We start from the raw sequence: 13,781 nt of genomic DNA on the forward strand, positions 1-13,781 counted from the left end.
ATGTGCTGGCTAGTGACCATCAAGGACAAGAGGAAACACCTCAACTTGGAGAGCATATTGAGGACAATAGTGAACTCCTTGACAATCAGGGAACTAATGTGGGCCTTGAAGTGTCTACGTTGAACCCTACTTTTAAGCCTGTAAATATCAATGTTGACAGAGGTAGTGAGGCAGTTCTGGTTTTTTACTCGCCTGTGCCAGAGCCATACAAGATCGAAATGGCCACCCAGGATCTTCTTGACTCTCCGACCATGGATCTCAGTAGGGATCGTGATCCAAGAAATGGGAGACAAAGGGGGCTGGAGATGTGCAAGAACAAAATGAGTCAGAAAACGTGGAAATTGCCCCTGACAGAGGTGCCATTAAGAAGATCTGTCAGAGAAAACTTCTCCAAAAAGGCTAATCTATCCATCCTTAGGGACCCCCTAGTCATGGTTATGCACTCTATATTAGCAGGGTTTGATCAGGCCTCCTCCCAAACATTTGAACCCCTAGCATCTGAAGTAGTGTGGGGTGCAACATGCAAGGATGCATGCAGGTAAGGGGGGGTGTAATCCACTTAAAGTAGACATGGAGAAAAGGTGGATTTTGTCCTTACTACTTGTTGTTGGAGTTGAAACCTAATTTCATGATTGTTGAGATGCCCACCCAGCAGGGGGCAGTGTGGCGCGGCTGAGGGAAGAACTGATGGGGAGAGAATGAGAGAAGGTGAACGAGATCAGCAGCATGTTAGCACTTTATTTTCTTTTGTTGGAAAATGTGTATAAGTTATCATGCAATTACCTTTTTAATATATATATCTCACATGTATTAAACTGTATTAATATTTGGAATACGCAAACTATATGAATCATTAGTCTCTTGGATGAGAAACTGGTGGGCAGGACTGTTTTGCAGGACAGTTTGCAGAACAGAATGACCACGACCTGATAAGAGGAGGTCTGCAGCTGCTGAGAAGCAAGAAGCATGACCTTGTGATGGAGCGTCTACCAAGAAACAAGCCTACGTGCAAAAGATAATTATAAGTTTATATGGTGGGATTCTATGGTAAATGTACCTCCCTGTACTAAATAAAAAGAGAAGATGCGACTGAGACCGCAGAGCTGTTGGAGTCATGATGTAATGCGCGTCTCTGATCGCTCTCCTTGCAAGTAAAAAGAACTCAACTGCTTTGTGTCTTTCTTCTCTAGTTTATAAATGTTGGAATGACGTATAACTCTAACATCTTTAAGGTAAAGTAAAGTAACACCAAATACAGTGTTTATTTCGGGTTGTTTTTTGACTGAGACCATTTTGAGTGGAGAGTGGCGGCCACAGGAGAAAACTGCCGTGGAAGTGAACATGTGCAAGAGAAAGTTCTCGTCGGCAACGTGGATCATTCCAAGATCCAGATAAGCACGGGAGATCACGCCATACATTTTTTATGGAAAAATCATACTACCCGGGTAGATGCTTTTGAGTTTTTTGTTGTACAATTTTCTTTTGTTTTTTAAGTGGACCACGTTAATTTTCTTTTTTTCGGGATTGATGGACATTTTCGTTTTGGTTTTGTGGGTGGGCCGAGCTCTGAGTTCTTAATTCATGTTTAATAAATGTTCTATTTAAACTAGCCTTTTCTACTCCTCCTTTGAACCCTGAGGCACGGTGTAGTGTAAAAACTATATGTGTGTAGATGGTGTCCCTTTCACAATGTTAACAAGTTATGAAATGAAAGATTATATGATATGAATTAGTATGGGTTGTGTGCCGGAGTTAAATGGTTACACTAGATTTATAAATGTATTTCTTATTTTCTAAAGACTTTTATTTTGTTTACCTGTATTCTGATGTGGGTAAGGGAATTATAATGATAATCCGGGTGGTTGTTTAATTGTAGAATGTTAAAATGTGTTAATGTTTCTGGTTATGTCAAATATGTTTCTGTATTTTTGTTTGTTCAATTTATGATTATTATAAAGAGTTATGTGGGTTCTAAAACTTTGATCACCCCCGAAAAGTGGTTGGATGCGGCCGTGCCCTTGGGTTAGTGGGTTGGAGACCCGGTTTAGTCCTCTTAGACACATGGCATGAGCTGTGAGAGGTGCGTGGGGTTTGTGTGTAAAAAGTTATTGCTTCTATTTTAATTTACGTACATATTAGGAATATTTTGCATGTGTGTTATTTTGTGAATATTTTTTCATGTTCCGTTAATACTGTATATTGTAGAGAGAGGTGCAGAGAGACGCGGTTTGTGACGCGATGTTCTGACGCGACCTTGCTTTATGTTAAAATGTGTATGTTAATGTTTAGTCCTCTTAGACACAGAAAAGAAATCCAAAAATTACACAACGCAGAAGAAGAACCGCTACAGTTGCATGGTTTATGATTATTGTTTAAATTAATTTTGCACGATGTTTACAATATATGTGATTTGTAGTTAATTTTGAATGTAAGGATTTGTGGGTAAACCAAGTCTCGCGAGAAAAGACATGAGATCCCTCACATAGACTGCAGGTGAGCAGATGTCTTCCACTCGGCTCCACTAAGCTAAAATAAAGGGTTAAGTTAGAGCAAAGCTGCAAGGACTTATCTCTTCTCAGGACAAGCGGCCAACGAGGAGCTCTTAAAGAAATGTTCTGTTCATGTTCGTGTGGAATATTTGTGCAGGTTTTACAAGAACGTCCACGCAATAAGACACCCAACCACATACCATACCATAATTATTTATAAAGCACTTCAACACAACAAAGGAGCTGACCAAAGTGCTGTACATTCAAATAAAAATAAGTTAAATTACCAGGAACAGGACAGACATGGACGTAGAGTTCATTAAAAATAAAGAACACAAAGAATACAGAATAAAATAAAATAAGAACATTTTTTAGACAACATATTTAAAGAGTTAAGAAAGGACTGCCTAAGAAACCACATAAAACATTAAACATAAAACCACATGCCGGCTCATTGGAGCCGGAATTAAAAGTCTTCAACAGCATGCGCTTGTCAAATTGGTGGGCTGACGGGGGAAGGAAGCGCAGAGGCGGGACATACAAGGAACAAGGATTTATTAATAACCAAAACAGAAACTTAAACTAGCCCGCAGGCTATTCTGGCGATTGCCAGGACTTAAAAAACAGCAGGACTACACGGTTGAACGGTCAAAAAGAATGTCGGAGCTGCCGATGGGCTGCTCAGTCATTGTTGTGTCAACTCGACTTGAATCTTCTTCACCTCGGTCAAAGTAAGACTCATCACTTCACTTTCACATAAGCATAGAATGGCATTCAAAAAATCCAGTGATGATCATTTTCAGCAGGGTACAAGGAGACTTAAAAAGCTGCTGGACAGTGCCAGTGGCATTTTTAATGTGAAATGATTGTCATTGTGATATACAGCAGCACAGCACTTGGTGCACACAGTGAAATTTGTCCTCTGTATTTAACCATCACCTTTGGTGACAGTGGGCACCATGACAGGTGCCCGGGGAGCAGTGTGTGAGGACCATGCTTTACTCAGTGGCACCTCAGCAAACTTCTGATTATGGGGCCGCTTCCTTAACCGCTAGGCCACCACTGCCCCTAATGGGATGTCTGTTTCTTTTTCACTAAGTTCTTTAACACTAAATAATTAAACCACAATTATATATACATTATAGTTATTGTTTAATTTCTAAAAATTGCAATAAAATTAAACATGAATATAATAAAAAATAATTGTGTTGTATAAAAACCTGATTTAGAATCAGCTTATAAAAATAAGATGATGCTGAAGTCCAAGATATATGAAAAATAAGATAAGCAATTTTAGCAGGAGAAGCAACATGAGGAACCCAAAAAATCAGCTCCAAAGGGTCATGAAGAGTACATGAAAACCGTAGATAAAATAATGCATGAAGTTGATTGGTCTAAGATTTCGCAGTATAAGTGTGACGTTGCGGATGTGAATTATGACACGGATAATAAATTGGTAATCAATAATCCAGATTTTTTTCATGTTTATAAAATAAACATAGGTCTTACAGATCAAGCATTTTTCGACATAGGTGAAAAATATTTAGATGAAATAGAAGATGAGATAAAGAACTCATAATAACTTGAACCAGAGTTAAAAGAGAAAATTTTTGAGCTCATCAGACAAATGAAAGAAGAAAGAATTAAGCAGGAAAATATTATGACGAAGATGTTATATACTGCCAATGATACTGAATAATCTATAGATGATTATTATGCACTGAGGTCGTGCAGTTATTCTAAACAAGAAGAAATTATTTTGCTTATGTAAAAAATTCAAAATCTATGTGAAACCAGATCCTTTTAAATAGCTAGTGTTCCGGCAAAGAAAACCTAATGAAGTGTTTGAATGTCTTTACCTGGACTCATTGACTCTGTTTTCTACTCATTGAAAACCCATGAAGATTATTTTCTTCCCTGATCTCCCACCCGGTCTGCCTGCCCTCTCGTTTCTTGTTTTGTCCTTCTTATGCAAGTGATGACATCCGTGGAGGTTTGCAGCTTCGGATGATATTACACTCCCACATTAACGTTGTGATGCTCCTTGAGCTTCTCTTCATTTTTGTGTACAGGTACACACTGTGCTGTTAAGCCTTGTTTTTGTGACAAAAACGTCTCAAAAAATTAAAAGGAAATACTCGAAAAAAGTATGTCTGTGTCAATCATTCTGTAATCAAGGCTGACCCTTAATACATTAAAGGGCATTACATTAAAGCTGTATAATCCTTTAGTGTGTTTTTCCACTGTGTTTTTTGTGTGATTATATTTCATTTATGCAGATTTCGGATGTCTTATTTGGAGTTCCTTTACTTTTTGAGTAGTGTATAATTCATGAATGTTCATTTGCCCATTATTGCTGGTTTTAGTTGAAGACATCATGTGCATACAAATCTATTCCTAAATACAAAGGGAAAAATGTCTGAAGCGAGATTCGAACCTGGCCCTGCAGGGTGAAATGTGCAAAAAAAAAAAGTTCCCTCCACCGGCTCCCAGTAGCTGCACGCATCAGGTTCTAAATACTGATGCTGGCCTACAAAGCCAAACATGGAGTAGCACCATCCTACCTCACAGCCCTTATTACACCTCACACTGCACCTCGTATACTCCGAGCCTCCAGTACTGCTCGCCTGGTCCCTCCATCTCTGAAGGTAAAAGGAAGACGCTCATCTAGACTCTTCTCCGTCTTGGCCCCTCGGTGGTGGAATGAACTTCCAGCTCAGTCACTGAGCACCTTCACACGGCAGCTCAAGACCTTCCTCTTTAGAGAATATTTAGATGAACTTGTAACCTTCTACTTGTCTGACTTCTGTATAGAAACTAGAACAGAGTGAAGAAAAAGATTGTATTCATAGTTGGGGGTCCTAGTGAACCAGAACTGACCACTTCATCCATGGTGACATGGAAGCACGTTGTAAATCGCTCTGGATATGGGCGTCTGGTAAATGCATTAACTATAAATGTACTAAGCAGACCCCACCCTGCTTATCTTCCAGGTCAGACCAAATCGGTCGTTCTTGGTATGCGTGAGAGTGGTATACGTTAAGGCAATGCCTGTTTGTAAGATCTCATCTAAGACAGTATTCATTTAGGACATTATTAACGTTTATTTAACATATTTCATCGGTCTTACTTAAACATGCCTTAGAACTACAAAATATCTAGCCATGAATGAGTTCACCCCTCCATATACAGCATATTTCTCCTATTACTGTGGGCATCAACTACAGACCACCTGCACCAATCACAGAATTGCTGAAAGAATTTGCAGACTTCAATATACACATGGAGAGTGATAATGATTCCCTTGGTGGACCCACTCACTGCCACACTGGCACACGCCCAGAGGAGGAGAATGATAACGTTCATAAATCAAGTTTACTATACACAGGACGGAGTGATGGAGCTATAACAGAATATCTATCAAGGGCTGATTGACAGCAGCAAGAACAACTGCAGACTCCTGTTTCAGAGAACATATCCACAAATCATCAGCTGTGAAAATCAGAAGGGGCTTTCAGTTGGTTTGAACCGTTTGTTTTCTGGACCTTTATTGTCATTGTAACAAGTTTTTCATTTATGTAACTCAAACACTGTCAATGGAACTGTACAGCTGATCATGGACATGCTGGTCGAAGTTCAACGTTTGGAGGTTGTGTTCCATGTACTGTCTATATATCTTGTCTTCAATGGATTTTATGAGTGTGCTCCTCCAGTTGAGTATTTGCGTCTCCATCTCTTCCTCCTGTCTGTTGAGGTTCTCGAGGTGGACGACGTGAGAGTTTTCCGCAGCATCCTTAACCATCCCTTCATTCTGTAACAGACTTTTCACCTGATCAGGCAGGTCTTTTTCCAGCTACTATGTTACAATCTCCATCACACGCTGGTAATTTTCATCTTCTAGCTCCCTGAACTGTGTGAAGATGGTCTATGCCTAAGTTTTAAATGTGTCAGCAAGGCTTGACATTTTTTCCTCAAAAGCTTTGGCATAGTTTTTCAGCTTATTTTCCAGCTCCACTTCCATGATGAATAGAGTGTTTTTCATCTCTTGGACTTCTTCTTTGAAACTACTGAGCTTCTCCAGCCGCCGGCTCATATCTGTGATCTCTTGGATCTCTTCTGTCATCTGGGGAAGTCGGTCTTCCTGAAAGTCATTTTTTATCTGGTCTGCTGCTAGCTGGTGCTCTTCCACACCCTCATTGAACAGGTTGTAGTAGCCATTGAACTCATGCTGTTGCTCCTTGTGATGTTCCAGACCCTCCTGAATGAGCTGATGGCACAGTGGCACCAGCTGCTGTTTGTACGACTCTGAGAGTTTGGAAACCTCAGGGATGTGGAGTAAAATGCGACCGTCACGATCGCGCACCAGAATGCTGTTGAAAAAGTGCTCATCTTTCAGGAAGTAAACAAAGGCGTCGCGATGGGTTTGAATTGTCGCATCGATATCTGACAGTAGATCTTGGATCAACTGATATATGTATTCTCTTCTTTCAATCTTTTCAAGCTTGTCTTCGTATTTTATTAATCCTGCCTGTCGTGTTTCTTCCTTTATTCTTTTATAGTCAAAGTACCGTATCTGTGGGAGGTAGGCAACAACACGAATCTCAAGATCTTCCTCAGAAAAGGGGTTTCCACCTATACTGATGCTTTGTAGATGTTGAAATTGTCTTAGGTAGACCATAGTCGCCTCAAAATCAGCCAGACAGTTGAATCCCACTGATATTAGCTTCAGATGTTGCTGATTGTCCAGGTTCTTTATGAAAGAGATTTTATTGCTGTGGAGATTTAAGTCTTCCAGTTTTATTAAAGTGTCAAGTCCTTCGATTACCTCAATCATATTTAGTGAGAGATCTAATGTTTTTAGATTTACAAGAGTGTCTAAGCCTTCAATCTTCTCAATGAAATTGTTGCTCAGTCTTAGCTTGGTTAGAGACGTGTATTTCCATATACTGTCAATCTTTGCAATATTCAGGGTTTCCAGATGAAGGTTTTGCACTACTTCATCATCAATGTCATCATCTGTGATGATCTCCCTCTCTGTTTGGCTTAACCTGCTTTTATATTGCCTCTTGATTAGTTTTTCATCCAGGATTTTTGGCATCTGGAAAGGAGGCCTTACAATATCTTTAGCATAATTCTTCATTATCTTAGTGCATGATTGGACTTGAATGATATAAATACATCATGCATCCTTAATACAGGAAGGTCCTAAAGAACTAAGGAAGGAACTAAGAACTAAAGGAATTGTAAGAATTCTTTGTTAGTGGCAGTCGTGCCAAAAGTTTTGAGAATTACACAAATTCTGGTTTTCACAAAGTTTGCTGCTTCTGTTTTTATTATGCAAATTTGACTATACTCCAGAATGTTATGAAGAGTTGATCAGATGAATTGCAAAGTCATAAACGTAATGTTATCCGAAAAACTCCCAAATGTCCTCAATAGCAGATGCAAGGATCATACCAAACCTCTTCGTTCTCTTTAGATATACAAGACGGGTGTTTTCATGCTGGTTATCTGTACGCTGGAGAAGAGGAACGAACTAACCCATTTTGATGGTCTTTAAATATCTCTGACACCCAGAACATGTTTTCTAAAACAAAATGTTAAAGGGGGCGGGGCCTGTATGTGTGATTGACAGCTGACACACCCTACTTCCTCATTTTGGACCAAGCCCTTCCTGTCAGTGTGACAGTATAATTTATCGGGGCTCTTAGTTTTGTAACTCAAAATCTATAGAAACCGAATGAGAATTGCTGGTGTCGTCCTCTTGTAAGTCGCTTTGGATAAAAGCGTCTGACACGTAAAGTACAGTAAAATAAAATCAAGTACATTTATCTTGTTTGTGAAGTCAGGGCACAGTCAGTGTCAATAGTAGAGGTGTGACCCTTCACTGGTTACATGATTCCGAGTGTGATTATCAATTCATCATGATGCACCCCATACATTTTCAACATTGTCACATGATGTCACATGATACAAGCGTCTGTGCGAGTGAGTAAAATGTAATCCTGTTGGTGCTCATTATCAGCACCATCGCCAAATCTCACAAAGCAAGTTGGACAACGAGAGCAGAAAGTGAAAGAGACGCCAACCGCATAATAGTTTACAGATTTAATGAAACTAAATGATAACTGGACAGAGTTGACAGACATTCCTGACCACCACTGCTTCTGGACGGTGATGGGCTTGGTCACAAGGATGCCAGCTCCAGCAGGAGCCGGTCCTTCTCCTGTGTGAGATCCTGGATGCTCTGCTGGTTCTGCTCCAAACGATCCTCCAGCCACTGCAGCAGCGGCCCGCTGACCGCAGACATCTGGCTGCACAGGTTCTTGGTGAACACTGGGGACATGAGCTTCAGCTTCAGTTGTCAGCATCAATGTATGTGCGTGTGTGTGTGTGTGTGTGTGACCTGACGTACCAGAGCCGTTATGTATCTTGGTGACTGGGTCTAGGTGGGTTAAGCTATGAAAAGAACAGAACAAGATGAGTTTCCACACTGAGCACCACTCCAGCCAAACTGAGGTGAAGACTGGACCACCTGTGGATCCTCCTGTATGTGTCCTGCTCCTCCTGGCACAGGATCCGGGGAAGTTCCACTGCGGACTCAAGGCACACTTTCCCAATGGCTTCATGTGGCACCACGTGGATGGGAATCTCGATCCTCTCATACCTCCGACACATCAGGGACAGGTAGAGTGAAACAACCTCTCAAACACTCGTATCCAAGGGTGTGAATGTGCATGTGTGGAGGGAGGGACTCACTCCGAGCCTTTCTGGGCCTGCACTGACTGGAAACAGGTGTAAAGAACCCGGCCGGTCTGCAGCAGCCACAAATCAGAAAATAAACCAAACAACACAAACCACGTTCCACCAGTCAAAACACGACCCTTACTTTTGTGTTCTTGTCCTCGATGAAGCAGGAGAATATCAAGCCAACAAAGCCCTGGTCCATCATCTGGTACATGGCCTGCGTCCTCACATCTGCACAACACACGCAGGTAGAGATGGTCGGAAGGTCTCCAGCGGTCTGCAGGACAACTGAGGCTACTTACCGACGTGAGATGGCCAGACAGTGATGTGTGGGTGCGAATGGTACCATCCCACAACCCTGACAGGCCGGCCCGTCATCTCAGCCAACCTGTGGCTTTCAGTTAAGTGCAAAGTGACATAAGATGGAACAGAAATCTACGGTAATCTACTACAATGCTGTACAGTAATCAATTACAGTACTCTAATACAGTAATCTACTACAGTAATCTACACTGCTCTACTACAGTAATCTACTATAATACTGTACAGTATTCTATTACAGTAATATACTACAGTGCTCTACTACAGTAATCTACTACAATACTGTACAGTAATTATTACAGTACTCTACTACAGTAATATACTACCCTAATCTACTACAGTAATCTACACTGCTCTACTACAGTAATCTACTACAATACTGTACAGTATTCTATTACAGTAATATACTACAGTAATCTACTACAATACTCTACAGTATTCTATTACAGTAATATACTACAGTGCTCTACTACGGTAATCTACAATACTGTACAATAATCAATTACAGTACTCTAATACAGTAATATACTACCCTAATCTACTACGGTAATCTACTACAATACTGTACAGTAATCAATTACAGTACTCTAATACAGTAATATACTACCCTAATCTACTACAGTAATCTACACTGCTCTACTACAGTAATCTACTACAATACTGTACAGTATTCTATTACAGTAATATACTACAGTGCTCTACTACAGTAATCTACTACAATACTGTACAGTAATTATTACAGTATTCTATTACAGTAATATACTACAGTGCTCTACTACAGTAATCTACTACAATACTCTACAGTATTCTATTACAGTAATATACTACAGTGCTCTACTACGGTAATCTACTACAATACTGTACAGTAATCTATTACAGTACTATACTACAGTAATATACTACAGTGCTCTACTACTTCCTCTGCAGAGGGTTTTAGGATATTTCTGCCTCGGTCGAGGCTGCAGACAGCTGCTCCGGCGAGATCTCCACCCGGTCCTTCCTCTTGTCCGAGCGTCGGAGAATAATGACGGAGTGAATGTGGACGATGCGACTGGTGTTGACCTGAGAGCAGAAAACCACGTAAACAGCGAACTGAGCGAAGCAGAAGAGTCATTCTGCGGACCGCTCACCTCCCCGATGCAGAGACCCATCACCTCCTCCTTCTCCGTGCTCAACGCGTGATTCATGCACACCAGGAAGGCGTCGGACTCCAGGTGGACCGCGCTGACCGCCATGACGCAGCCGCGCCGCTTCCAGACGGCGGTGCCGCAATCAAAACATTCCGCAGTGCAACCAGCCGCGGCGCCTCGGAGTTCCGACACTTTCTCCAGGCCATCTCCTCTCGCAATGACCTCGCACCTTCCGTTCCCCTGCGTGGCGACCCTTCGCCTACCTTATAGCGGTTTCATTACAGACGCCAGACGCTCCGCGGTTCTCCGCCGGAACGATTGGACCGACGGACCGAGCCGTCGGCAGCGCTGCGCATGCGCGGAACGAACCAGACAGAAATGTCGCGTAAAGAACCGTGTCAGAAGCAGGCGTGCGACATACAGAAATGTCTACAAGGTAACGGCTCTTTACCCAGCTTATTAACAACGGACAGTGGTGGCCTGGTGGGTAAGGAGGCGGCCCCGTAATCAGAAGGTTGCGGGTTCGAATCCCGACCCGCCAAGGTTCCACTGAGGTCCCCTTGATGAAGGTACCGTCCCCGCGTCACAGTGTGCTGTGCTGCAGTGTCTTACAATCATGTCGCTTTCATACAGTACCCAGTTATTTCCGTTTTTGAATGAGATAAAAAAAAAAATAGAAATAGCATGTGCAGTTCATTTTTCCACGAGTGAAATGTTTTATATGATTTATTCCCACAGAGAACCTGTACAGTGAGGTGCGCTGCAGTCACGTGATCGAGGCCATGCGCCGGTGTTGCGCTGCGCATGCGCGAAGCGACTCGGTTTCCTGCTCAGGGTTCAATACGGCGGAACCGAACCAGAGCCAGAACCAGCAGAACCAGCAGTGACGCACACGTGTTTCTTTCGTTTGTAAAAGTGAATAAAATTCATGTAATTCTGTAATAATAATGATGAAAATCAAATCAAATGTCTTCTCGTGCATTTAACACCATAAACGTCATACTGTTTCATCATAGAAGCTTATATAAATAAAATGATAAGTCTGGAGCAGATGACGACCCCTATTCTTCTCCTCTGAGGGTGGCGCTCGGCCATAAACAGCCACATTTCATTCAGGGTTATTTATACATTTATTAACATTTATACATTTGCTAAATATCTGACAAAAGCTGCGCACAAGCAACAAACTGCAACTCTGCAAAACATCTGAAACCTACAATAAAACTCTCATGCCAGCCGAACCAGGGGAAGACTGCTGTGAGAAGATAGTAAAGGTGCCAGCGCCTATGATGCCAGACCCAGCAGAAAGCCACCTGCGAAGCCGCCGGTCAGGACGATGTTCTTCTTCACAAAGGACTGGACCTACAAGAGGAGATGGACAACCTGAATGAAGTGACACCGATCTGCATTTAGAGGTTAAAGTTCAGACGGATCTTCGGTCCACACCTCGTCCACTTTGGTTCGAACTTCTCGGGGCGGCTTGTCCACATTGAGCTTCAGCTGCTTCTTAGCCTTGTTCATGTCCTGCTCCACCCTCTTCCAGTCCACTTTGATGTAGCCCGTGTGATTGGCAACCTGAAAGCCCAAACATTTCAGTTCCTGTAGAAAAGCAGCTCTACATAAAGGTATGAAGGGGCGTGTCCACTTATTACCTGGAGCAGGAAGAAGCCGCCGCCCACAGCTGATGCTGCCAGCTTCCCAACCTTCTGAAAGAGGAAGCCAGCGCACCTGCAGGAAATGACGTCATGACGTGAAGGAAGACAAGACACAGTCCTCAAGTCCCAGAGTGGCACTCACCAGCCGCTCACTCCACCAATCAGAAGCTGCGTAGCAACAGAGTACTTCTCAGCCACTGGCCCAGAGTTCTTCCCGAACAGTCGCTTCCACCACTTCTGCTTCTTGGCATATTCCGCCAGCTCCATGACATCGAAGGTCTCATCATTGCCTGGAAGTAGTGATTTGTGGGTGTGGGGGGACAAAATAATTGTCACCTCTGAGTCACAGATCTCTGCTCTGAGGCAGCAGTGCTGGTGGCTATGGGTAAGGACCCGTAATCGTAAGGTGGTGAGTTCGAGCGAAAATGAAGTGATTGTTCATTGTGATACACAGCAGCACAGCACACGGTGAAACGTGTCCTCTGTATTTAACCGTCACCCTTGGTGAGCAGTGGGCACCATGACAGGCACCCGGGGAGCAGCGTGTGGGGACGGGACCTTCATCAAGGGGACCTCTGAGGCACCTCGGTGGTTTGGAGATTCAATCCAACTGATGAAGGTCCCGTCCCCACACACTGCTCCTCGGGCGCCTGTCATGGTGCCCACTGCTCACCAAGGGTGATGGTTAAATACAGAGGACACATTTCACTGTGACACAGTGTGCTGCGCTTCACAATGACAATGACACATTTTCATATTCACCAAACGCCGTTCTATCAGAACCAGAATTAACTTTTTTTTTTTGTCTTTGTCCACCATTGCCCTGTCCACTTCTGGTTCTCCACTGCAGACCAGGAACGTCACATCATTTTGGATATGTGGTGAGCAATACATCCTTTCTGGTCCCAACACATCAACAGGACTAAATGTTCACTGACAGGTAACTAATATTATTCACCAGTCATACACTGATGGCTGACCATCTTCTACCTACTATCTTGGTTCCTACACACCTGCTGGTCAGAAAGAACTAGTTCTGAGCTCAGTTGGAGAGTGGAGCCAGAACAACCACTGACTTCAAAAATTCTTTACGATGTGAGCTCGTCATTGGTCACTCTGATCCCCGCCCATTACTGCCCGACCAATCACAGCCCAGCACAGCACAACACGATCCAACCAACCAGAACATTTCTACTTACAACCAGACGGATTAGCGGCAGAAAAAGATCAGTTCGGTTTAAACCGCAGTTACGTCCCGGTCGCACTATCACAGTTAAAACCGGAGGATTCGCAGCGTCTCCCGACACCCACCTCCACCCGTCTTCTCCGCCATAGCGAGTTCTTCTTCTTCTTCTTCTTCTGGTGTTTTATGGCGGTTGGCAACCAGCTTAATGGTGCATTACCGCCACCGACTGGACTGGAGTGTGGACCGGGATGTA

General features: G+C 42.8%; 3 protein-coding genes across 4 annotated transcripts; 1 reads left to right on the top strand and 2 right to left on the bottom strand.

Annotated features, from left to right (window-relative positions):
* Nucleotides 1–8,582: 8,582 nt before the first annotated feature.
* On the bottom strand, nucleotides 8,583–11,111 carry LOC114782992 (lys-63-specific deubiquitinase BRCC36). 2 transcript variants are annotated; one of them, XM_028968644.1, is made up of 8 exons: nucleotides 10,688–11,111; nucleotides 10,500–10,619; nucleotides 9,539–9,626; nucleotides 9,379–9,467; nucleotides 9,249–9,274; nucleotides 9,025–9,156; nucleotides 8,905–8,948; nucleotides 8,583–8,825 (listed from the first exon to the last, which is right to left on the bottom strand). In XM_028968644.1, the coding sequence occupies exons 1-8, from the start codon at nucleotides 10,790–10,792 to the stop codon at nucleotides 8,677–8,679; spliced, it is 753 nt and encodes a 250-aa protein (XP_028824477.1). In that variant the 5' UTR covers nucleotides 10,793–11,111; the 3' UTR covers nucleotides 8,583–8,676. The 2 variants fall into 2 exon arrangements, with proteins under 2 accessions (XP_028824477.1, XP_028824474.1); XM_028968641.1 differs by having other exon boundaries at nucleotides 9,249–9,304; nucleotides 10,688–11,038.
* cmc4 (C-x(9)-C motif containing 4 homolog (S. cerevisiae)) lies at nucleotides 10,581–11,737 on the top strand. Its single transcript, XM_028968646.1, has 2 exons — nucleotides 10,581–11,123; nucleotides 11,426–11,737. The coding sequence occupies exons 1-2, from the start codon at nucleotides 11,042–11,044 to the stop codon at nucleotides 11,572–11,574; spliced, it is 231 nt and encodes a 76-aa protein (XP_028824479.1). The 5' UTR covers nucleotides 10,581–11,041; the 3' UTR covers nucleotides 11,575–11,737.
* A 61-nt stretch (nucleotides 11,738–11,798) lies between these two features.
* On the bottom strand, nucleotides 11,799–13,781 carry fundc2 (fun14 domain containing 2). The gene is made up of 5 exons (XM_028968645.1): nucleotides 13,654–13,781; nucleotides 12,485–12,632; nucleotides 12,340–12,415; nucleotides 12,134–12,262; nucleotides 11,799–12,049 (listed from the first exon to the last, which is right to left on the bottom strand). Exons 1-5 carry the CDS (start codon nucleotides 13,673–13,675, stop codon nucleotides 11,972–11,974), a joined length of 453 nt encoding a protein of 150 aa, XP_028824478.1. The 5' UTR covers nucleotides 13,676–13,781; the 3' UTR covers nucleotides 11,799–11,971.

The sequence above is a fragment of the Denticeps clupeoides genome, unplaced genomic scaffold (genome assembly GCF_900700375.1).
Source record: "Denticeps clupeoides unplaced genomic scaffold, fDenClu1.1, whole genome shotgun sequence".
Classification (NCBI taxonomy): domain Eukaryota; kingdom Metazoa; phylum Chordata; class Actinopteri; order Clupeiformes; family Denticipitidae; genus Denticeps; species Denticeps clupeoides.